Source organism: Curcuma longa, chromosome 21 (assembly GCF_044706935.1).
Source record: "Curcuma longa cultivar G26 ecotype Majalengka, Jawa Barat chromosome 21, ITB_CL_G26_1.1, whole genome shotgun sequence".
NCBI lineage: Eukaryota > Viridiplantae > Streptophyta > Magnoliopsida > Zingiberales > Zingiberaceae > Curcuma > Curcuma longa.
The window spans coordinates 2,658,088-2,682,434 of NC_133881.1; the positions used below are offsets into that span (position 1 = coordinate 2,658,088).

The window sequence follows — 24,347 nt, forward strand, 5'->3', positions numbered from 1 at the left end:
GCAACCGGCAATGAAGAGGGTGGTTCAGCAGGGGAGACTTTCCTTCAGCTGCGGAGGATTGACGTAATAATGAAGAGGGTAATTCTATTGAGATACAATCAAAGTTTCACATTAAAAATATATGAAAAAAATCATAGGTTTATAAAATGGAAGACATCTTGGTACGAGATCTTTTGGATTAAATCCAAAAATAATCATGACAACAGATTTATTCGATTGTAAGAAAGCTTAGTGCCGCGACAACATCAGTCATTAGTGGGCGAACCGAAGGCTCTTCTTGGACACACATTGCAGCAACAGCAGCTGCTTGGCACAAGCCTTTTGCTGGATAGTCCCCTTGCAGGAGTGGATCTACTAACTCTGGGAATCTCTGCTGGTCCTTTAACAAGGGCATTGCCTGTCGAGAGGAGAAACAAGAGGGACTAGCTTAAATAACGAAAAAGAAGGCACATCTTTATCGAGCAAATAAAAGGATGGTTTTGATGCTAAACTCATTCACATGATTTGATCACATAGATTACCCATGTTCAAATAAAAACTACAGCATAGAGGTCTTAAGGATCCCTGATGTATCAACTCTAAGTCTATAACTGTTTATTGTGTGTCTATGTGTGTGTGCGTGTGAGAGAGAAGAGAAAGAGGAGGGTTAGGATTTCATACCCAAGCAACAAGATTCTGTTCATCTGTTGGCCTAGTAGTGTCAACGGCCCTCCTCCCTGTGATTAGCTCGAGCATAACAACACCGAAACTGTAGACATCCGACTTCAAAGTAAGCTGACCTGCCCTTACATATTCGGGTGCACAGCATCCATAAGTGCCCATCACTGCTGAAGAAACATGAATTTTATCTCCTATGGAACTCGGCTTTGTAAGCCCAACGTCTGAGAGCTTTGCAACAAAATTTTCATTAAGTAGAATATTGGATGATTTAAGATCACGATAGATCACAGGTGGGTTGGCTTTCTCATGCAAATACTCGAGGCCTTGAGCGGCACCATGAGCTATTTTCATCCTGGCATGCCAGATTAGAGGATTCTGATCGGCTGAGATATCTGGAAACAAAATTTCACTCTGTTAAACTCATTTAAGCTAGAGAAGCTTTCACTAATCATTGTATGACAAACTACTACAGAATAATTGCCAAATGACAAAATGTTTAAGGTCGAACACTTTTGTCACAAAGTAAGAGTAAATTAGTAGACTGGAAGAAAAATCACAGGGTTATTTGATAAAATATAAAATTGCCTATGAAGCTTGCATAAACCATTAAACTTCGTAAAAAAGAAAGAGCTGCTGCCTTCGGAAAACTACAAAGCAGTTGGTTAAGAGGAAGATTTCACATATTACAAATAATCTTCGTAAATGAAATTGAAAATCAAGTATTAAGCAAGAAGCATAACAAAATAAAGTCAGCTACAGGGAATGGGAGTCTTTTGGTACACCATGCTGAGAATTTCATATACAAATTTAGTTTAAAAGTGCCAAAAGAAGTTGTGAAGATCTAAATGCCACGATCGTATGTATGGAAGTAATAAAACTACTATAATGATAGAATACCAAGCAAATGGTCGTCTAAGGAGCCATTAGGCATATACTCATAGACCAGAAGCCTTTGATCACCATCAGCACAGTATCCAATAAGCTTGACTAGATTTTCATGATGGAGGAGACTGAGAATCAATACTTCAACAAGGAATTCTTGGTTGCCTTGGAAGCCATTCCTGTCTAGCTGCTTAACAGCTATAACCTAACCATTAAATTCAGAGACTTGTAAGTAACTATATCACAAAAGTATATTATATTAAATAAATCAGTCAATTACTTGTCCAGTCTTGTCGAGTAAACCCTTGTAAACCCTACCAAACCCTCCTTCCCCCAAAAGGCACTCTGATTTAAAATTCTTGGTAGCAGAAGCGAGTTCACGGAATGTGAATCTCTCGGCAGCAACATTTTTGTTTCCAGCATCATTTTGAGTTTCTTCAGTAGGAACTTTCTTCGGGGGATACTCTGCATGACAGAAGTCAAGTAAGAATACGACTAGGCATGTGAATTGACATAGTTACTTATCAACACACTTTTTTTCTTTAGCATCACTCTCTAGGTTGTGAAACTGCCTATTCAATTCAGACTGACTTAAAGAATAATATCAAGTGATATGCTGCTTAGCAGGAATATTTATATGCTTAGAAGAAATTAAACATGATCCATCCATATTTTGGTGCTAATTAAGTGTCTGTAAGCCTATTAACTATTATATGGATAATACTTGACAATTCACGGAACACTGCACTAAATGATAATAAATGTGACTCTGTTGAATCTCATACTTCCAAGTATCATGTGAACTAAGCAAGTATAGAAAGTATAAAACGTAGTGCTCAGGTAAAGTTTTAAGGAAAAATTCTTAAATGGATTCACAATCCATCTACTTCAACTATTGAATTACCTTAGGCACTTCATAGTGTAGGAAATTTTGGGAAGAGATTATCATGCAGAAATAAAAGGCAAAAGAAAAGACAAGGCCTGCATTCCAAGTTGTGGTGCGATCTATTTTCAACGACTCTTCAAGAGAATAAGAATCACTGGTTTCAAAGACACTGGAATGCACTGGTTGAGCAGATGCATGGCAATGATTGATTTTATATTCCCTGCTGAAATAGCTCAAGCCTAACCCACTGGTGACTGGGATAAAATAGGAAGGTTTATAAACTGTAATTGAAGACAGGAACTTCCAAACACCATGTTAAATTTCCAAGTCCCATAATTAGTCTAATAGCTCAAAATGATACAAGATTTAAGTAGAACTTATGCAAATTTGCAAATTATGCAACTTAGGCAACTTATGCAAATTTGCATACAAAATTCTCAGCAATCAAAGTGGAATGAATGGAAACTATAAAGTGAATAATGTGCTCTCATAAACTTTTACATTGTTTGCATGAACTTTTGCTTATTAAGAAATTCTGGGTATTGAGTTTCTATTGTTCACCTTCTTAGAATAACAACCGCTTCAAAATGAAAGAGATTGCTCACCTTCTTATGGTTGCTGCTAACCGCAATAAGACAAAAATTATGGCAACTTAATGTTATCTATAAATCAGCACTGATACAACAGAATGCTGACAAGCTAGGGTTTATTGTTTCTTGATTGAACACATAAGGAAGAAATTAAAAAACATAACATAGTAGTATATATGAACAGTTGATTCACAGACTAAAACAACAAAATGCAATCAATGTTCAGTTTTTTATCCTGAATGGAAGGGGGAAAAAAAAGCTCACCGGGCCATTTCGTCACTTCATGGACCTTTACCGCGCGTGAAACTGGAGATAAGTCGGCGTTCGGGAAATTCTTCTTCAAGAAACAAGGAAAGCAGCTCATTTTGAAGTATATACGTCAAAGAAAAATTACCTCTCAACTCCCGCCGATTGTCTCAAATCCCAATTTACAAGGTCAGAGAACTGAAAAAAAAAACTTTCAGCCTACAATCCTTGAACCCCCAACAAAAATCCCAAATTTCAACACGGAGCTGAATATTTCGAGTGAACTGCAAAAAGAAGTTCCGCCTAGGGTAAAATAAGCTCCACAACTTCGACGCTCGAACTTGAAGCCCGAAAAAATCGAAATGTACGCCAAGAAAGTCGAGAAGAGACTTGAATCCCTACCGGAAGTGACCAGAATCGGCGGAACCGCAGAGGCTTTGGCGAGGAACGACAGAAGCTTATCAGAAGGAGAAAGGTGACGACTTTTTCTAGGCGATGGCACCGGTGATTCGACCAGAAGCGGATGGTGGGTATTTGAGGACACATCTGAAAGCGCAGAGGGCGAGACGTGGATCCAAATTCCGCTGGGAAGACGACCAGGGGGAGGAGGGAAGGAGCTGTCAATGGTATTGTTTGTTTAAAAGAGAAAAAAAAAGGTCTTTATAAAATTTTTCAATTGGATCCAAAATTTCTTCTTTTTTTGAAGAAATTTTAAACCACACCCCTAACTTTGAAAATTTCTCAAAAAACGCTCCTTACTTTTAAAATTCCCAAACCACCACGCTCCTTCCTTCCCAACACAACGTGCACACAATGCCCCTAACTAAATCAATGAACTCCAAAATTGTTTCAGAATTTCCAAAATTCACACCAAAATTTTTTATCTAAAACACTTGATTTTATGAGATTAATTTCATCAATTTATTTGAATTTTCTTAAAAAAAAAAAATGAAATCCGTCATCCTAATAGCTCAAACGGTTACTATCTGTGAGGAGATAAATTGATAAGTTGTAATTGACTACGACGAAGAAGAATATTATCTCAGTTTCATTCAAACCATTGACCTCTTCTGTAAATTTACTCTGTCGTAATCAACTCAACTATATCCGAAAGCAAAATGTTATTTGAATTTTCAACTCTTGAAATTGCAACTTTGAATAAATAATAATTTTCATATTCCTAAGTATTTTTTAGTAGAGTTTCAACTATTCCACTATCCACTGTTATTGATAAGTTTTCATGATAGTTAATTGAATTATATAGGAAGATGGCAAAGTTGAGGGCACCTCTTGGACTAACTACCCATTATCAAATATGTATCGACACAATAAGTAACAGGATTCCATGTAATTAGGGGAATAAACATGACTTAAAACTTATATAGCTCATAATTTACAATTGCTGTGCTTGCATTGTAGGAATATACACGACTTTTTGTGTTCACTAACACCTTTTTTCCTATTCCTGTGCTGCCGTTGTAGAATAAACATGACTTATTGAGACTAATAACTCGTTTACAATTCTGTGCTTGCAAAAATGCTCCTTGGTCACCTGGACTGAACTATGTGCGATGAATTGCTGAGGCTGGGAAGGCTTCTTCTTGTGGCTAATGAACAACTGCTCACCCAATATATGTACAGTATCGTCATCCTTCTGAGTTCGAGTTATATCCACAGGATGAATTAAGATTACAAATCGTCTTGCAGCTGATTATGATAGGTGAAACGATCCCTGACCTTCGGTTATCGCATATAGCAATCTCTCTCTCATTATCTCCTGCAGAAGAATTGAGATGTGATTAGTATAACAATGAAATATTTATGCAATGTACTTAGAGGGTTTGCTTTGACTATGTTACATTGCAAAAAATCAAAAAGACATCATCTATTTTTAAGAATATCCCTATTTTGCACTTGAAAGATTTACTTTATATCCCTTTTAATTCTTATTAATTGTGGCAAACTGAATAGTTTGATTGAAACTGTCACTTTGCTAGTTTGAGGTAAAAATCATCCTACTTCTATCAAAACTATGTGTGAATATTTACTTTCCAATTTGTTAATTATTTAAAGACAAAGTTGAAAATTTTTAGCTGAAATTAGAAAAAAGTTAACTTTTGTTAGTTTGATAGTTTCAAATATAAATTGCAATTATCCAGTAAATCAGGTGTGAGTATATTTCCCTTGTAACAAGTCTAGAGTTAAAGGAGAAACTAGAGCAAGTTTTGTTTCAAATTAGAAAAAAAAAAGAACTTCAATGAAACTATTCGGTTTTCAACGAATTAGGATGAAAGGCCTAACGAGCATATTTGAGAAGATACAGCACCCCTTTAATAATCATGAAAATAGGAGCATTTATTTGGTGTTTTTAAAAAGAAAGGAAGCCCTTTTAATTTCCCCTAGGTTATATTTGCAATTTACACCATAAAATTAGAAGGAAAAAAATCAACAAAGTACACAACACATCAGTAAATTGTTCACATCTGAAAAGAGAAACTGATTGCTAAAATACAGTTTGTTTGGTAGGTAAATTTCTGCAAAATGGGTGCAACCAAACTAGGAACAAATAGAATGATCAATAGTTGTTTGAGAGGGAAAGGGAAATTTTGAAAAAGAGGTTGCAAACTTGTTATGTTACTCTCTTTTTCAAACTTGAGAGAAAATCCATAAACCAAATATGGCAAACATTTTAAAGGCAAACTACAATCAGATAAATTTTGAAAAGACAGAAATTTTCAGTCAAACATACGAAGATGCAGTGGAGGGGTTATATGTTTCAATGAGTCATCCAAGAAAGTGAGTACATTGATCAAAAAGGAAAATAAGTGAACATACTTTGGATGAATAAGGTGGGAGCTTTAGATAATTTGCACAAGTCATGACACTCGGCAAGTCCAGATCAGCATCAAAACTAGAGTGCTGCAATAAAGAATAAGAAGTTAATTGTTTAGCAAACCATACAGTCAGTGCATTACCCAACTGCATTAATTCTAACCTTTCGAACTACTGTTAGCTTTGGGTTAAGGGCGGCCAACCCTCCATGTGCAAGGCGAGGTGCTCCAGTTACAAATTGCAAGAAAGCTCTACGCTGATCATAATCATATTCTTGAATGATTTCTAACAACTGAAAAAGAAAGAAATAGAATGAATTTTTTTTTTATACAAGAAAAATTTTATCTGCACTTAGTAGATTTCTTCTCCAGATACTGACATTGGTAGCCATAGGGCTGCTCGCGCTATACCCATGGTCAAACTTGATGTGATTCACAAGCTGAAAGAACTGCAAGGAAAGAAACATAAATACATGCAAAGATTAATAACTAAAGAACAGGGTAAAGTAGTGCATACATCCCAAGTATCTTGTTCTCCGCAGAGTAACCGCTCCAACTCATCTTCAGTGAAGATTTGGAGATATCTTAGAGGGAATACCTGGACATAAACAGAAGAAGTTAAAATAAACTACATTGAAGGTTGATGAACAATCTGCATTTGTTTTCTCCAAGTGCAATATTGGAATTATCAAGGTTTAAATCTTTATTAGGTATTTCTTAGAAACTACTCTCCATAGATAAACCAAAACATGGTATAAGAACATGACAAAAAAATAATGCAAAATATACCTCATTAAATCCAGATTTTAAGGCATTAATTTGTCTCGCAACTCCACTGCCAAGTGTTGCATCAATGACCAGTGCAACATATTCTTCCAAGTTGGCAATGTTCACCTATCAAAGAAACAATTTAAGCAGCCATAATATAATGAAAATGACATGAAAGGACAAGTGATTTTCCTACTCCAACTATTACCATCTTTGCACTTTTTGATGCGAGTGCATACTCAGCATAACCTGGAAGAGTGAAATCAAGAGAGAGGTCCTCTACAGCCATGCTCCTGTAATATAACTTTGATGGATCCTTATCTCTTTCTCCAGAAACTGATTCAACAAATTTTTTCCTGTTGACAAGAGCTTGAAACTCCAGTAAAGTCCTTCCAAGGTCTGGATCGAATGACTGGATATCACATAAATTGAGCTCCTACAAAGCATGTAGAAGTTCATTTCATGGTTAGATTATAAACAAAAAAAAATGAAAGAGAAGAAAATTCAGGAAAAAAATCAAATCATAAGCACCTGCTCAAGCATAATCTTATAGAAGGCCCTAGAAAATGATATGTCCATTGTTCTCCCATCTTTAATTGCCTTGGCTACCAGCTTACCAAGAAGGAAAAACTTTTTCTTCACATCTGAGAATTTAATCCCACCTGAACTTTTTCTTGACCAGGGACGAGGAAACAGTCCACATGGAGCAAACAGAACTGAAGAATCGCTACAAACGCCACTTTTAGCTGCACGATGGTCCTCTCTCCACATACCTAATCCAGCCTTTTGAAATTCATGACTTACTAGAGTGTAGAACTCCATAGTAGGACCTAGACCAGTACCCACTTCATCAGTATATTCTACTTCAAGAGAGCCCTTACTTTGAGCATGTAATTCCATGATTTTTGCAGCACATTCAAGGATATTGTTGCGGTCAACTTTAAACTTCTGGCGGGAGTGGAAACTAGTATCCAGGTGCCATTCACCGGAGTTCATGCTACTTCTATCTGAATGCCAAATGTTGTTATTCTGATTTCTTAAAGAACCAAATGCTGTGAGGTAGAAGTACTTCAATCTTGCCGCAAAAGAAAATAAGAAAGGGCATGCATTCATTAACTGGCTACACCATGATGGAAAACAACCAGTGTTTAGTACCAGTTGATCTCTCATTTGTTGCTCCAACTTATCAGTTAGCTTGCTGCACACAAACTCAACTTTTGGTACTGGAGAAACTATCACCTTCAAATCATCAAATTTATCTATTCTCCCTTCTGCAAATTCTTGAATTCTATCATTAACTGACAGTTCCATCGAAAATTGATTCAAGCCCTCCAATATTTTCAACATAAATAAAATATCATATGAGGTATTCATTCTATCAATGTTGGAAAGCATCTCAGCTTCTAATTTGGTAGGGAAAAAGGGAAGTTTCAACCATGAGAATCCAAGCCTATTCAAGAAGATATTTGACTGAGAAACCAAATCAAACACGTTGCTGTTGTTTGCTATGTCCAACAAGTTTGACTCTTTTTTGTCACGCACAAATGAAACTTTTAAACGAGGATTCATTGTGGGGCTCCTACAAGGGATATCTGTGTAACTTTTTCTTGGCTTCAACTGTTGGCTTCTGACAACAGGAAAGTTATCCAAAGAAGACAATGCATTCTGCAGATTTTTCAATAAGAAAGCCAAAATTGTATCATCACGACTTTGGTTAGGTTTTGACAAGCATATGGAAGCAAATATTTGGAATCTCTTCTGTACAGCTAGAATGTGATCTGATAAACCACTATCATGAATTCCAAGCAGATACTTGCCATTGCATAAATAATGAGCCAGAGATCTTGCAATACCACTCTCAACAAACTCAAAGGTTGACAAAGAGTCTCCGTGAGAAAGTTCTTTCATCACCTCAACTAATATTTGTGTCGAAAATTTCACTTCATGTAGGTTACCAACATCATCTGAATGTGTGTCCATACTATCATCTAGCGCTCTGCACAAAGTTCTGAGATGTTCAAGAGTTTTAGAACATGACATATCAGAGTTAGTTGCTCCATGGCCCAAGTAGCAGGAAGCTTTTATCTTCCTTCCCAAATTATGAATAGCATCCTTTCCAAGCTTGCATGTTTTTAATTGAGAAGAGGGAACACTAGATCCAGTAAATGCAAAACACATGCATCTGGAAACAACACCGACAACCATTTTCTCATCTGAGTGGCGTACAGATTCTATGCATTTATCTTGGACTAAAAGCATGTCAATTGCATAAAATACTCCTTCCTTGATAAAAGAGCTTAAGAAAACACCAGGAAGTTTTTGCATCAGAATCTCAACAATCTCCAGTGTGGAAATTAGTAGATGTATATCTTTCGTGGTCAACAGCCCTGCCAAAAAACTGTCACATAAACAATTAGCATGTGATCCTAAAAGATCTCCACAAAATGCCTCACTTCACATATATTGTGCATTTACCTTGAGATATTTGTATCTTTGATCGAGTCCAAAAGTATCTCAGGCGTGCTATAATGGGCAATACGTCTTATGATGGAAATGCAACCATAACATACATAATCATTTGCACCGGAGTTCACAACCTATTTGGAATACCAAGTTTATCATAAAATAATAATAACAAATATTATACATAATGAATCACTTAGAAGAACAAACCTGGATGGAAGCTGGAAGAAAGTCCATGGCAAATTGATACAAGAAATTGGGTTCATCCATTAAAATTTTCTCCTTAGCTTGCATTAGTTTATTGACTGAAACATCTCTCTTTTTTTCAGGAATCAACTGATTAGTTAACTTTAAAACTTCCCATACCTGAAGCAAATATTACTTTATGTAAAAATTACAAACACAAATAACAATTATGCACAGACTACAAGACAGAATTGTGTTTGAAGAAACATGTTAACATTTAAACGAAACTCATCCAATTAGTTATTTTATCAAGGTAACAGACTAGAGGACAAAATTCACATGATTTTTAGAAATTAAACTAAAAATTGTTAAAGTAGAGCACAGAAACCTGATTGTTTTGGACATCTTGAGTAGATGCAAAGGCTGAATTGTGTGACATGTCAGAACCTATTAAGATGTCTCTCAAAGTTCTGCTTATGCTAAGCTCAAATAGGATCTGAACTGCTAACTGAGAACAAGCGGCAAGTCTTGTGAGGAGACCAACTAAACCCTGAGGAGAACAACATAAGGTAAACATGCCAGTAAAGAATATATGTCAAAAGAAATGGCTGATGATCCACAAACAAGGTATTTAACATCAAAAAGATAGAGATGCTTACAGAAAAAGCCATGGGGCTAATTGACCTATGACTATCATTATCTATCAATTCCAAGGACTTCTGTATCACTCCATGCTTGCACAGTTCATCAATCAAAATAGGAGAATAGCGAACAGAGTAAGCAATCCATCCAAGACAAATAGAAACAGTTTCTACCAGCTGCCACAATACGAGAGAACCAAATCAGTTCAGCCAAAATAAGTATTCATCGAATAAACAGCCCAAATAGTTTTTACTAACACTGACTGTTGATGTTGAAGTTGATAAATACAAAAAAGGAAACGGAGACTTTAACTAAGTTACTCTATATCAATTACGATTGAGCTTGAGAATGGCGATAGCACTAACCTCCCTGTTCTCATACTGCAGAAGAGTGCATAACGAAGGGACTGCCTCCATTATAATTGATAAATAATCAGGAGAGACTTTCTTGCACATATTAATTACTGTTAAAATTGCGACTCGCTGAAAAAAAAAACATATCGAATTACCTTCTAATTTGACAAACCATATCGTATGAACAGAGATAAAAGACAATAGTTTATGCTGTTCTACAAACCTGAATATTAGACGGAAAGAAATCGATATAAGTTAAAACTGCATTAACAGCACCTGCTTTTAAACATGCAACAGGATATTCCCGCGAAATTTTCTCCAATGCTTGATGACACTAATTAAACGTAAACATAAAAAATATAAGTATCATGATTCTGGATATTCGTGGATAGAACAAGAGCCACCTACCATTTCTGCAACGTCCAAGTATTCGATAGCCAAAAGCTTTCCACAGAGGACAGTAATTCCGCCATGCCGCTCGATAGCTGCGGCCGAAGAAGGCCTCGCGTCCAACAGATCAGTTAGCGCTCTAACCGCCAGAAGCATAATCTCAGGGTTGCGACCATTGGCATTAAGCTTCAATAGAGACGGCACGAGCTCCTCCAAGGGAAAGTGCTCGATGGCGTCCTCCACGACGAAGGAGAGCATCTCGCATAGCTCGGTCAGGGCCTCGAGTTGCGCGGATTCCCCCGAACCATCATCGGCGAGGCGAGCGACGACTCTGTGCACCCTCCTCTTCGATAAACTCATAGCATGGTCGCCCAAGTCGAAAAAGTGGTGGTCGGACAACACCTCGCCGCGGTCGGAACTGGCGGAGATGGAGCACTCCATCTCGGTGTTCGAGGCCGGGGTTCGGAAGGCTAACGAGCCGGGTAGGGGCTCCTGCGATCTGCAAGCTCGCTTTTTCACCGGGAGTTCTCCGTTAGAAACCTTGCGCTTCCGACTACGAACCATGACGCCTTAGGAAAATGCGATGAAAGGCAAGGAAAACAAAAGAATCGCCGGGAGGATGTTGCTCGGTGAGGCGGCGATCGGAGACGGCGAGATGAAGAAGAGGAGGGTTTGGTTCGCGCTGGAGGAGACGAGGCGGTGAAGTAAGAGATCGTGGACTATTTATATAGAGAGGCCCTCGAAATTTTCGTTTCAGTTCCATCAGAATTATTTCGCAGTCTGTTACTTGCGTTCTGTTTTGTCTTCTCTTTGTATTTTTGCCCGAACTTTTACTAATTTTTCAAAAATACCCCAGTTTTCTTTTCACTGTCGTCGTAGTCACGAAAATTAATACAGAAATTGGAATTTTGATCGTGATGTTATAGCTATTATACTTAAATAAGTGGAGCAATTGGTCAAATTGCATAATTATCATAATTATATATATATATATATATGTTAAATTGTTTTCAGATTTAATTTGATCGGAATAAAATTTTTTTTGTTTATTTCGATTAAATATATAGAATTAACTTAAAATTATTGATTAATAATTCATGAAAATATAATAAAATTGATAAACAAAAATCAATTATATTCATCAGAAATAATTGGAAAAACTAGTTAGGAAAATGAATGATAAAATATGATTGATTGTGAATATGTACTTTTCATAATAATAGTCAATTATAATTTTTGATTTATTTTTTTTATAGATGATCACGAGGTTAATTTTATGGAATCGATAAGATTCTATCTTTTACTAAAGTAAATATATAAAATTGACTAAAAATCTTATTGAAATTATTTTATATTTCTAATAAAATAAAATTATATATATATATATATATATATCACAATTTGATTTTACCACTAAAATTGTTTCTTATTTAGTTATTCAATCTTAGATGCAATTAGTCCTAACTTACAAAAGAAATTGTAAATGATTTTCCTCGTTTTACAATTTCTTTTTGAATGTCTCATTCTATTATTCTTTAATCTTTAGTAGATTTTTTGAGCTCTCAAATCAATTAATTTGCCCGCCCTTGCCTATATGTCTTATCAAATTCCTACTCAACTTAATCATATCCAAATGCAAAATTAATTTAAACTTTTTTATTCAAACATTAAAATTCGATATAACCACTTGAGATATAATTGTACTAACATTTTTATTAAATTTTAAAATTTGAAATAGTAGTAATCTGAAACAACTTTTTTTAAATAAAGCTCTTTTTAATGAGAATAAAAATAAAATGCTCTTTTAATTTTTGGCCTATATATAATGGACGAAATTTTGGTTGATTGTAAAAATAAAACCTCCCAAGAATTATTAGTATTTATTTATTTTCCTTATTAGGGCATCCAGATATTAAATATTTCTTCTAAATATTTATGATTCTCACACTCACATCATTAATCAAATATCTTTTCCTTCAAATATCTCAATTTTTATAATAAAATATACCACAAATTAAATATCACTTCCATCAAATATCACTTTCAAAATATCCTAATTCCAAATATCATAATTAAATATTTACCAACTATACTATCATTTTATTTATATTTAATAAAAATACTTATAATTTCTAAATTTTAATTTAATATTAAATAAAATTAATTTAAATTTTTATCCATCGATCTTTAAATTTTTAATATGCATTAAATTTTTTTGATGAAAGATGAATGAAAATATGATGTATATATAGTAAAAATGAACGTTGTCCAAAGTTTTAAAAATTGAACGTTGGCAACGTTCTCAAGAAAATAATTAAACCGTTATATTCAATTAAACTGTTGATTGATTGATTTTTTTTAAAAAAATCAATAAAAAAAAAATCTACAACGAATACAAACAGATATAAATAGACCTTAACTTACAATGGATCTTAGCCTACTATCTCATTTTTATTTATTTTTATTTTTTATAATATTTTAAAAATCACTAGGCAAAACTTTTTTTATGGTGATTTCTATTGCTTTCAAATATCCTCTCCAATGGAAGATATTTGACATTTAAGGATATTTCTTCAAATATCCCCATCAAATACCGAATATTTCTTCAAATATTCTCATCAAATACCTTCCATCAAAGATGCCTTATATATTAAATTATGTTATTCTCAAAAATATTATTTAAAATTAAAGATGAATAAAAATTTAATTAAATTAAAATAAATTGATCCAATTGATCAAAAATTTATTTTTTTTTAAAAAAATAAGTTTGATTTTAAATTTTTTTATTCAATTAAATCAAATAAATTAAAATAAAAAATAAATTATAAATTTTTAAATAAATAAATTTATAAATTTTTAATTAATTAATAAAATTTTATAATATTTAAAAAATAATTATTTTAATTAATTCAATCAAAAATTAAATTAATCAATATTTTATAAATTCAATTTATTTTATTTTTATTTAAAAATTTAATTGATTCAATTAATTTTAAAAAATTCAATTCAATTCTATTTCAATTAATTCAATTCGATTTTAATCGACTACTATTCCAAATTTTATAACTAGAGATGTTTGCTTAAACAATAATTTTGTATTAGCCAGTAAACAGTTTTAGGAACATCCTTTGGCCAATCACTATTACCCTCCCCATTGCCGTAGAAAAAGTGGCAGAAATAAAAGAAATCCATAAATCCACAATTACATTTTCTCCTGCAATTGGTGGCGGTAATATCATCGAATGAAGCGTTCCAATGCTGCTGTCAACTCCATGATAACAATAACTTGGAAGTCTTGCACTGAACTGCACATATATTTTCTCTCGATGAACACCTGGATGGATATTTCCAAGCAAATAATATCACTCAACCAATTCCTACTAGCAACTGAATCAGGAACCAGAAACAAAACGGGCAACATTTTGCAGAAGGCAGAATCTGTCGCAATAACTCATTCTAAGACTAGTTCAGTACCTTTTCCTGTGACTTAGGCCCCAACCTAATTAGGCGATTGTCATCTGTTTGAGGGCCAAGAAATCATGTACTACATATGGACTATCGTTAGGTAGCTTATTTGGTGTTATTCATGGCCCGCTATAGATTTCAGCTGATACTTACCAAATTTCAAGCAAAACTTCTTTTGCTTCTATTAGCCTTAGCCTTTGAACTGTCTCCTTTGCGCCTCGGAAGGATCATGAAAATCAAAGCTAAGAAACCCATCCCAGAAAAGGCCCAAAGTCCAACCATCCAAAAGCTTGGAGGCTTGTCCTTCGAGTTCAAGAAGATTCTGGATGGCACCTCGATTACAATATTTTGTTCATTGCCTCTTCCACTGATCACTCCATGTTTCAATTCATGGAGTAATTCCACATCTTCCGAGAGAGTAAAACTAGCATTGCTGTCTGAAGGATAAGGGCAATTCCTCCTTTTGTGATGCAGATAAAGAGCATCATTCAATGCTTTCCCACATTCAATGCTAAGGATATCTCTTTGTAGAATACTATCATCTGATGTAGACAGAGTAGAAGGATCAGGTGGTTCAGGAAACTTAGACCAGCATGTATTTACTACGTCGATATTTCTCCAGTCAGCCTTGTCAAAACTCCAATTGCCAACACCAAATCTCAGTCCATAGTGAAAGACCTTGTATTTGATTTCAGGTAGAGGTACATAGCCTGGATATATTAATATGTCACGCCTTATAATATGCCTCAGATTTAACTGCAAAAAATTACAGGAGAGTCATCCGAAGAAAATACCAGAATATACAGGAAATTGTTTCATTTTTAACCAGAAAACTATTGAAGCGGAAAAATATGCATGATCGAGAACAGCTGCGAACTAACTGATAGCAGCTAACAACATTTTTTGTGATCCTCTTGAAATTTTTAGAGCACAAAAATTTGTTACATCTATCTGCATGAATGTGATGTTTGAATATGCAATCCTATAAAGTACTTAATCATGTAAGTTCTAATCTCAGTTGTGACCTTATTGAGCAAGAGGTGAAATTCTCATCACCTTGAAAGGAACTGAAAAGTTGAGTTCTGAATAGTCCTGCAATGAGTAATTAAACTAGATGCGTTAGGATTTTTTTTTTTTTAAAGGTAGGTGCATGCCTAGGCAAAGGGAGATATTTAAGCATCAGCCAAAAATAATTTATTCTTGTAGGAACGAAGTATTTTGAATTAAGAACATAGTAATCTTCTATTCATTCTAACGGTCAATGATGAATGAAATTAGTATTTTGTTTTTTTATTTATCAAATAATGGGCAATCCTGAATGTTTTGTTTTCAACCTTCCATAAAAGGCAGTTTTAATTTTAAAAAGTCAACTTAGAATATTTTAACCCACCCTCATGAAATGGACAATTTTATGCTCCTACAATCTTACACCAATTGCAGATAATTTATTCTGAATATAATTTTAAGGCATGCAATATATAAAACAAATTACTAATTAGTATAGCAATCAAAATCTGTTTGATGAGTTGTCCTAGGAGAGATCAGAATGTATTAGCTATTACTATGAATAGGGTAGCAATTTTTGCGGATTGCAGTAAATCATGCAAATCTGATTCATGATTTAGTGGACTTTCAAAACACAGAGATAATTGCATTCAACTTACTAAGTTATCACATACCTCAGCTGCACCGAAGGAGTAACCATACATTTCACTTATCCAGCCAGCTCCATAAATGTCTCCAGTAAAATTTGTTGCATAATGAGCTTTGTCAGATCGCACCTCCTCTGTCTTGTGAAGCCACAACAATGCAAACTTCCGTAGATCATCTATGTGCATTATTATGACACCACCAACCTTTTCACAGGCAGAAGGATTTTGGGTGTGAATCTTTGCAAGCTCGTTGTCACAACCAATAAGGTACCTAAGTAAAGGACAATCATTTAGGAATAGCGAAATAACAAATAGCCTCTCATTTAAAGGCCAGGTATATTTCCTCATACTCATAAGGAGTTGAAACAGGATGGCCACGTGCGGCACCATACTCCCATGGAGTAATTGGACCACGCATTATCATGTCAGCATCGAGAATAATAATGAATTCAGCGTCAGTCTTAACATGATTCAGCCAATGTAGAACAGCAGCTGGCTTATTGATAGCTGGGTACCTTATTGTGGAATAGAAAACAGTCAAGGATATCAAGAGAATCAAAATACAAGAATCATTAATCACAGATAGTAGAAAGACAAATGAAGTTCACTATAAAGATGGGAAGAAATTTAAATTTGTTTACCTGTTTGACACAAATTATCCTATGTTAACTTGACAAAAATTATTAGTTTAAAATTCAGCAATCTCAGAAGTAATCAAGGAAGTATTACTTTTTATTTAAAAAATAAATTTGATCTTGACATTTAAATAACAGTAATAAATGCATAGTTTTCATATTTGTGATATCAGCCAATATCAAAACTTATGATTTCTAGTTATACATTGCATTCCAAGTGAAAACTACTTAACACGTTGCAATAAAATCACACAATCTTTACTTTTGTATAATGGAATGAATCATTGCCACCCAGTGAAGTGAGCTGCTAAAAAAGCTTAGCACCAACAATATCCACATGACAGCACAAGATATACCCTCAATCATAATGTCTACTAGGCTTTTAAGGTTTCCATAAGAGAAAAGAGGTACATTCTTGAGTTGCATAACCTCATAGGTATAAAATCAAACCATCCTTGACAAAATCTTCTTTCCCAAACATCACCTTTGTTCAAATTTAAAATATGAGTTGAATGGTTCAACACGTACACATCATTTTCTTTTGTTTCAGGCCTTATTTCATGTGATTTTAATGATCTTTTCATCGCATTTGTCACAGATTCAAATCTGGATCAAGATGAACTGCACTTAACCTCTGAGCTGAACTATCCTTTTGCCAGTAGGATAAAAAGATGAAAAAAAAAGTGAAGGGGAAAGGCAAGCTGTATTAGACATCTTATGTCGGTTTTAGAGCATAAAGATAATGGATATGTGTGGCTATCAGTACCCTGAATGCCAGAACAATAATTAACAAAAGGGAATGACAGGCAATAGGGTCCAGACCAGATAATTCTAAGAAACTCTTGCCTGAGACCCTTTTGCCATTTAAGTTGCATTAGACAGCCTCCAGATCAATATCTTTTTCAACTTAAGGAGTCGTCATGGCACTATTGGAGAAGAGAAGTTACTGAGGAGGTTTTGACAACAATTGTTACAGACAACTGTAGGTTGGGCATGAGAACAGGCAAATTGTAGGCGCTGGTTGCAAGAATGGACACCATTACAAGCATAGATCATTGCTGAGTGCAGGTTGTGAAATGAACAGTTGAAGTCTATGCAGAGGCTGCTGTTGAACGAGGGAAAAGAGAGCATGGTGGTGACCAGAGGAAGGGGAAGGGGAAAGTGGCTACTGTTCTCTGATAGCAAGTGAGAAGGAAATAACTTTTAGTATTTTATTTTATTGAGTAATGTAATCACACAATATATGAATAGTACCTGAGTATAATATGGAACTAATAACTGAACTATTCTAACACATGATATGCTGATCAGTGACATAGTCATTTTAAATATGCATTACATAGTTATAATACAGTATATGATTGGAAATATGAATGTTTAAATATGAACATATTGTCTTAAGGAGTTGTCATGGCACTCTTGGAGAAGAGACGTTACTGAGGAGGTTTTGACAACAATTGTGACAAACAACTGTAAGTTGGGCATGAGAACAGGCAATTGTAGGCGCTGGTTGCAAGGAGTGACACCATTACAAGCATAGATCATTGCTGAGTGCAGGTTGTGAAATGAAGAGTTGAAGTCTATGCAGAGGCTGCTGTTGAATAAGGGAAAAGAGAGTATGGTTTAGTATTTTATTTTATTGAGTAATGTAATCACACAATATTTGAATAGTACCTGAGTATAATATGGAACTAATAACTGAACTATTCTTAACACATGATATGCTGATCAGTGAGATAGTCATTTTAAATATGCAATACATAGTTATAATACAGTATATATATGATTGGAAATATGAATGTTTAAATATGAACATATTGTCTTAGGGTTGAGCATAGCTTTTTTAGGTTGCATCATCATCAACAATGATGTAAATGCAATTCAGAAATTTAGTACTACAGATAAATCAACATTAGTAGCTAAGAAGTTTAGCAGGGGCAATCTACCCTGTTTATGAGGCCAGATTACAATCCTTTAAGGTAGAAGAGATCTATTTTCATAATTCTCAACAAGTCATATTGAATAATTTAGCAGATTATCCTCAAGATTAAAAGAATGTAATAAATGGGACAAAAGCAAAGGAATCATCAACGCAATATTTTCAGAAATCATGGTGCAACTGAATGCATGGGATTCCCCTAGTCTATGGAGGTATCATCAAAAACTTGTCACTTGATGACAAAGCAAAATCAGAAATCAAATTTAAGACTACAAACACAAGCAGACAGTTAATACCACATACCAATCTCCTGTCAATGGATGTTGGCTCATAGATGGAACATAGTGGGTAGGAGCTAAGTCATGACCCATGTATTGCTTCAAGTCATGCTCAGTACAACTGAGAAGGCGTGTGATATTTCCTGGCTGGCCGCTCAAATGAAAACTATGAATAAGGCCAACAGTTTGCCAATCAAAATATGATGAACACTCTGTGGAGAACAGAGTGTGTATCTTCGGATAGAGCTTGGTTGATTCAATCAAGATATTCTTTTGTTCAGTTACTTGACTTAGTTTTTGATGATTTATATATTTTGGCTTGGTAAGCTCAGCAAATTTCCTGCTCTTTAGGAAACTTAGGTATTTCGACCATTTAGGCTTCGGACAACTGCTAGAGGCATGATGTAATAGAAGTCCTTGATTTAAAGTGTTAATGCACTCTGTACTCAAGAATAAGCCTCGCCTTCTATTGATATTAGTTTCCATCAGCACAACCTGCATTGTAGGTATTGTCAGAATCCAGAATTTATGGCATCATACATCTAAGTGATTTTCCCCTCTGTACATTCAGAATAATAAAAATTTTGAAATAACTTATTTTCATCAAAACAAAAGTTGGAACCTACCTCTCTAGGAAAAGGAGGTGGAGGGAAAATACGGTTGCATTCATACACGATGTTGTCATCATGATGTTCTAACTTATTGAAAGACCAATTACCAACTTTAAATGGTAAGCCATAGTGCAATAGAATAGGCTCCATGCCATCTCTGGGAGTATAACCTGGGTAGATCATTAAATCATCATTTATCTTGTGATGTAGGCCGACCTATTACAAATTAAAAAGAATAAGAGAGCTTATGATATGTATCTCTTCTGTAGGCTGACCATTTTGAAAATGAATTATGAAACCCAAAACAATTTATTTACCTCTGCAGCACCAAAGGAATAGCCATACATCTCACTGATCCAACCCTGACCATAAATGTCACCTGTTATGTTAGTTCCCCAATGTGCCCGGTCCCCTCGCACTTCCTCAGTCTTTGAAAGCCACATAGGAGCTAGGGCCCGTAAATCATCAATATGCATAGCAAGAAGCCCACCGACCTTGTCACATAATTCAGGGTGCTTTGTGTGTAAACGTGATAGAATATTATCACATCCCTTCAGGTAGCTAAAGAAATACAATATAGTTGTTATTAATATGGAAAGCTTATCTTAACAAGTCAATGAGGAGAAGAATAATCTAAAGTTGGTTCAGGAGGAGAATAATGACTAAATGTTCCTACCCATAATACGCAGCAACTGGTCTACCTTTCTCAGCACCCAATTCCCATGGTATTATTGGGCCTCGAATAATCATATCTGCATCCAAGATTACAACCCAATCCACGTTGTCTGCATCTTCACTATATTTAAGCCAATGTACAACACCTGCTGGTTTATTGATAGCAGGATACCTAACAACATCAACATGTCAGGAATAAATCATAGTAGCAAAGTAAAACATCCACGAGTTAGATTTCTTCACAAGGATAAACACTTCAAGAAATACTGAAATAGGCATATGGATGAAATTTAACTGAAAACACTACAATCAATTTTGGAAGGGAAAGAAAAGGAAAGTCATGACTCATTGGAAACACCAGTGAAAGGTGAAAACAACTATGTTGGATAAAGAAGACTGTACACATTATTAACCAAGACAAAATTATTAAATGGTGTTGCATAAAAAGATATAGAAAAATTTTCATTTAGCTTATTAGGTGGAATAAATAAGAGATGCACCACTACTAAAATTTTCAATTTGTTCCTAGAACTAATACCAACAATATTCCGCTGCACAGTTTTATATTTGCTAAGAAATGCAATTCTTCTTTACACATCTGAAAATACAACTTGAGGTCATGAATGTGAAAATTTATATTTTTCCTCACTCTTGTAAAATCAAATGAAACAAAAACAATAAATTATAACAAGATAAAGAAAACTAAAAGCAGAAGTAACCGACCAATATATTTGGCTCACCAATCACCGGTTTCAGGGTGGCGACTCATAGAAGGGACCTCAAAGGTGGGGGCAAGGCCCATTCCTTGATATTGGCGACGCTCCTCATCTGTGCAACTGAGAAGTCGAGTAATAGGTCCTGGTTGCAGCGATTTGTGATAGCTGTGCATCAAACCTACTGTCTGCCAATCAAAGTAGTTCTGACACTCGACGGAGAATAGTGTGTGGATCCTCCATGGTGCTTTTTGGGTCGTCGCTAGGACCAGCGAGGTGCTCATTATGACCACAGACACTGCCGCTGCTAAAAATGCAGCCATGAGGAGTGACACTGCAATGGATCGTGGATCTTTGATGTTTTCTCCTTTCTCCTCCCTTTTTATACCTCAAAGAGTAAAATATCAGTTAAAAGAATTAGCATGCATCCATTACATTTCAAAGTCCAACAAAGAGGAACGCATGACTAAAATGTTAAGTACCAACCCTGCAAGAACTACTATTACAATCAGAATATGGCACTTGCGAGTTGCGAAATTGTTTTTTTTCATCAATTAACCTTTTTAATACAGCGGTTACTATAGCTACGAGTTATTATTAGACAGTGAAAAAAATATGGCTATTGAGAGAGAGCAAATGTGCACTTTAGCATTCAAGATATGGCTGTAAAAAGAAAAGAGATCAATATTTCCTAATGTTACTTCAAATTCAATCATAATCTCAAAGTTCAACAAATGATCCTGAATAAAGTTCAACAAATGATCCTGAATGGTAAAAAAAAAAAAATTAAAGCATGGTGCTTTACAAGTCACATATTAATCTTCCAAGACTTCAACCAGCATAAGATCATCAACTAAAAATTTATTGAGAAATTAGCATCTTTCCAATTTCATACACCTTTGACTCTACTAAAGCAACAATTTCCATAGTAGCCTTATTTTCTGCAAGAGGACTTTTTCATTACTTCAAGAAAGCATAAAGTTCATGCCCAAAATATCAGAAGCTCAGTCTCTTAAAACTCATTGTAATCACAAAGAAACTTTGATGCAAAAGGACAAAGTCTTCAATAAAAAATTGTGAAAGCATAAGATTAAAGAAATGTGAGAATGAATTCCATCGAGGTATCTTCACAAAGTTTATTTCTAATTCTTTTTAGAGAAGGGCTTTCTGACACTCTATAGAAAACAGTTTAGCTTATGATATGGATACACACTGATGGCAAATGAATCAACATGCACAATCTATAAGCATATAAAATCAATTCATTTGCATTTCACAGCAAAGATGAAAAAGTTGGTTCGATGGAACTAGCATGATTATTTAACTCTCATTTAGCAATACATATATATCCTTATTCCTTAACATGAATCAGCAAATGTTAACAGCATGCCATGATAACAAAAATATGAATATGCCATGTATGACAAAGGAGGTAAAAACCACAATTTTATTAGAAGCAAGCAAAACAGAAGAACGACAACTCATTTGAGTTTTCCTGCAGATTTGGCTCTGTGCAATCAATCTAACTCCACTATCTAAGCGGACCGCAACCTAATCAGCTGGATTAGGTCAAATTAAACACAACTCTAAAACAGGCCTCAGACTGAGTTTAAAAATTATTCACAATCTCTTGATTTAAATCCTATCAAATCTTCCAATGTACCTCCCTCTCTTTAGAAATCATGGAACCCACCTTCCACTACTAATTGCCAGTCTTTCATAGATACATCCAAGCATACATACAATTTCTTCCTTGCCACACATGCAACAATATATGATACTTGACTCATATATATACAGATACAAACGCTGACATATACAACAATATATCACAAACTCCAGTTTTCCACTGCCACCTGACTCATATTCTCTTGCACAGCCCATCACCAACACCATCATGTGATCAGCCAAAACTCCTACAAGTGACTGGATTGCAACTAGCTCTGGTAGCTGAAACTCCAAGACCATACAAATTTCTGAGCAATTAGCTCATATGGGAAAAGGTCAAACGAAATCGATTTAAACCGCACCACAAACCAGAAAAAGACCACCCAACTGGTATGGAAATGGCCAACATCAAAACGGGAAAAGGCAAATTCAAAGGAAGAGACAAGAAACTACCTGGTCCATTAATCCGACTTAGGAATCCAGTGGCCGAACCAAGATTTTCATCCAGGCAGGGCACTGTATAATCAATTATAAAAATTCATTGGTGTATTTATATTGAAGATTTATAAGAATAGTCTTTATTGCACAATTGTATCAACACTTTCTCATATGTTCTCTATCTTATGGTATGTAAACAACCCTTTCACCCTTCACAAGATGAGAATTACATTGTTTACAGCCCAAAGGAGATTTCTCAAATCTTCCTACTAAGAGCTTGGTGTTACAAGCTTCTAGTGTTTGCTTGTTTGACCAGACAAATTGTTTTTTAAACCTAAATAAAGATCATAAGGCAGCCTTGTGTATGCCTTTGACAATGCTTCGGGATTCATTAGCACCTTGCCCAATGATCCAAGCAGCACATGAAGCAAACTTAAGTTAATGCATCTCATCATCCTAGACATCAGTCTATTAAACCAATTCTTCTTTAATTATACATTCTAAGCATCAGTTGATGTCAGAAATCAGTGATTTGTATACGAAGCAACTTGACCAAGACATTAGAACCATAAAGTTCAGTCAATAGGTTAGTCTTAAAGGCTTGGAAACTGAAACCTATGAACAGAGTTGATGGCAAGATTGGATTTAACACAAATTTGTCAAGTACAACCTCTATGACAATATACTATTCTTCTCCCTCAAGTTTAACTATTATATGGTTCTCGATAATAAATTCAAACTAGTTTGAGAAGAATTAATCTAAATTTAGTGCAAACGTTGCTGTTCAAATTAGCTCTTGAATATTTATTTTCTAGGCCCCATTGATGGAGTCTACACGGCGGTGAAAACTAATTGAAAGAGCAAACCTAAACAACTTTAGTGAGAAAAGTGTTCCACGCCTAATTACCAATGCGGTCGCTTGCCGACGGTACCGCCGGAGAGGAGTGAGAGGCTGAGAGCCGATAAGACAATCCAGAAGTGATGATCCGATTGCCCAATGCTTCTGTCACCTGCCGTTGATGCCGCCGGAGACAGCCGACACGTCGAGAGGATACCGGAGAAGCCGAATGGGTGAGATGAACGATCGGAGGAGGAAGATGCTGAGAGGAGAAGGACGACGAGCCGTTCGTGCCCGTGCGAGATCGTGATCTGTGAGGTGCTCAGAGGACCGGTGAACGCAAGATCCCCAATTAAAAAAAAGGGTCCTAATATCATAATTTACAGTAAGGCCCCCCTTCCTTACAGATCGAGCTAAGCCCGCAGGCCATCCCACGAGTTCAGCAGGCCGATGGCTGGGCGAACACGCAACACTGCACATCGCATGTAGCAGCAATGTGTACATGAGCCAGCAGTCTGAGACAATGAGCAACACTCAC

At 35.3% G+C, this 24,347-nt stretch overlaps 3 protein-coding genes across 4 annotated transcripts; all 3 read right to left on the reverse strand.

Annotated features, from left to right (window-relative positions):
- Positions 1-208: 208 nt before the first annotated feature.
- LOC141814780 (putative serine/threonine-protein kinase PBL26) lies at positions 209-3,382 on the reverse strand. Its single transcript, XM_074702730.1, has 5 exons — positions 3,283-3,382; positions 1,823-2,007; positions 1,558-1,747; positions 661-1,052; positions 209-397 (listed from the first exon to the last, which is right to left on the reverse strand). Exons 1-5 carry the CDS (start codon positions 3,380-3,382, stop codon positions 209-211), a joined length of 1,056 nt encoding a protein of 351 aa, XP_074558831.1.
- Positions 3,383-4,975: 1,593 nt separating this feature from the next.
- Positions 4,976-11,461, reverse strand: LOC141815627 (E3 ubiquitin-protein ligase UPL4-like). Its single transcript, XM_074703577.1, has 15 exons — positions 10,916-11,461; positions 10,731-10,841; positions 10,520-10,636; positions 10,172-10,330; positions 9,901-10,062; positions 9,537-9,692; positions 9,339-9,460; positions 7,395-9,261; positions 7,072-7,299; positions 6,885-6,989; positions 6,613-6,693; positions 6,476-6,544; positions 6,260-6,388; positions 6,100-6,183; positions 4,976-5,041 (listed from the first exon to the last, which is right to left on the reverse strand). Exons 1-15 carry the CDS (start codon positions 11,459-11,461, stop codon positions 4,976-4,978), a joined length of 4,002 nt encoding a protein of 1,333 aa, XP_074559678.1.
- A 2,497-nt stretch (positions 11,462-13,958) lies between these two features.
- Positions 13,959-23,991, reverse strand: LOC141815528 (peptidyl serine alpha-galactosyltransferase). 2 transcript variants are annotated; one of them, XM_074703475.1, is made up of 9 exons: positions 23,879-23,991; positions 20,893-21,243; positions 20,154-20,324; positions 19,795-20,038; positions 19,493-19,693; positions 18,892-19,361; positions 16,365-16,529; positions 16,042-16,285; positions 13,959-15,118 (listed from the first exon to the last, which is right to left on the reverse strand). In XM_074703475.1, exons 2-9 carry the CDS (start codon positions 21,186-21,188, stop codon positions 14,522-14,524), a joined length of 2,388 nt encoding a protein of 795 aa, XP_074559576.1. In that variant the 5' UTR covers positions 21,189-21,243; positions 23,879-23,991; the 3' UTR covers positions 13,959-14,521. The 2 variants fall into 2 exon arrangements, with proteins under 2 accessions (XP_074559576.1, XP_074559577.1); XM_074703476.1 differs by lacking the exon at positions 23,879-23,991 and having other exon boundaries at positions 20,876-20,965.
- Positions 23,992-24,347: the final 356 nt, after the last annotated feature.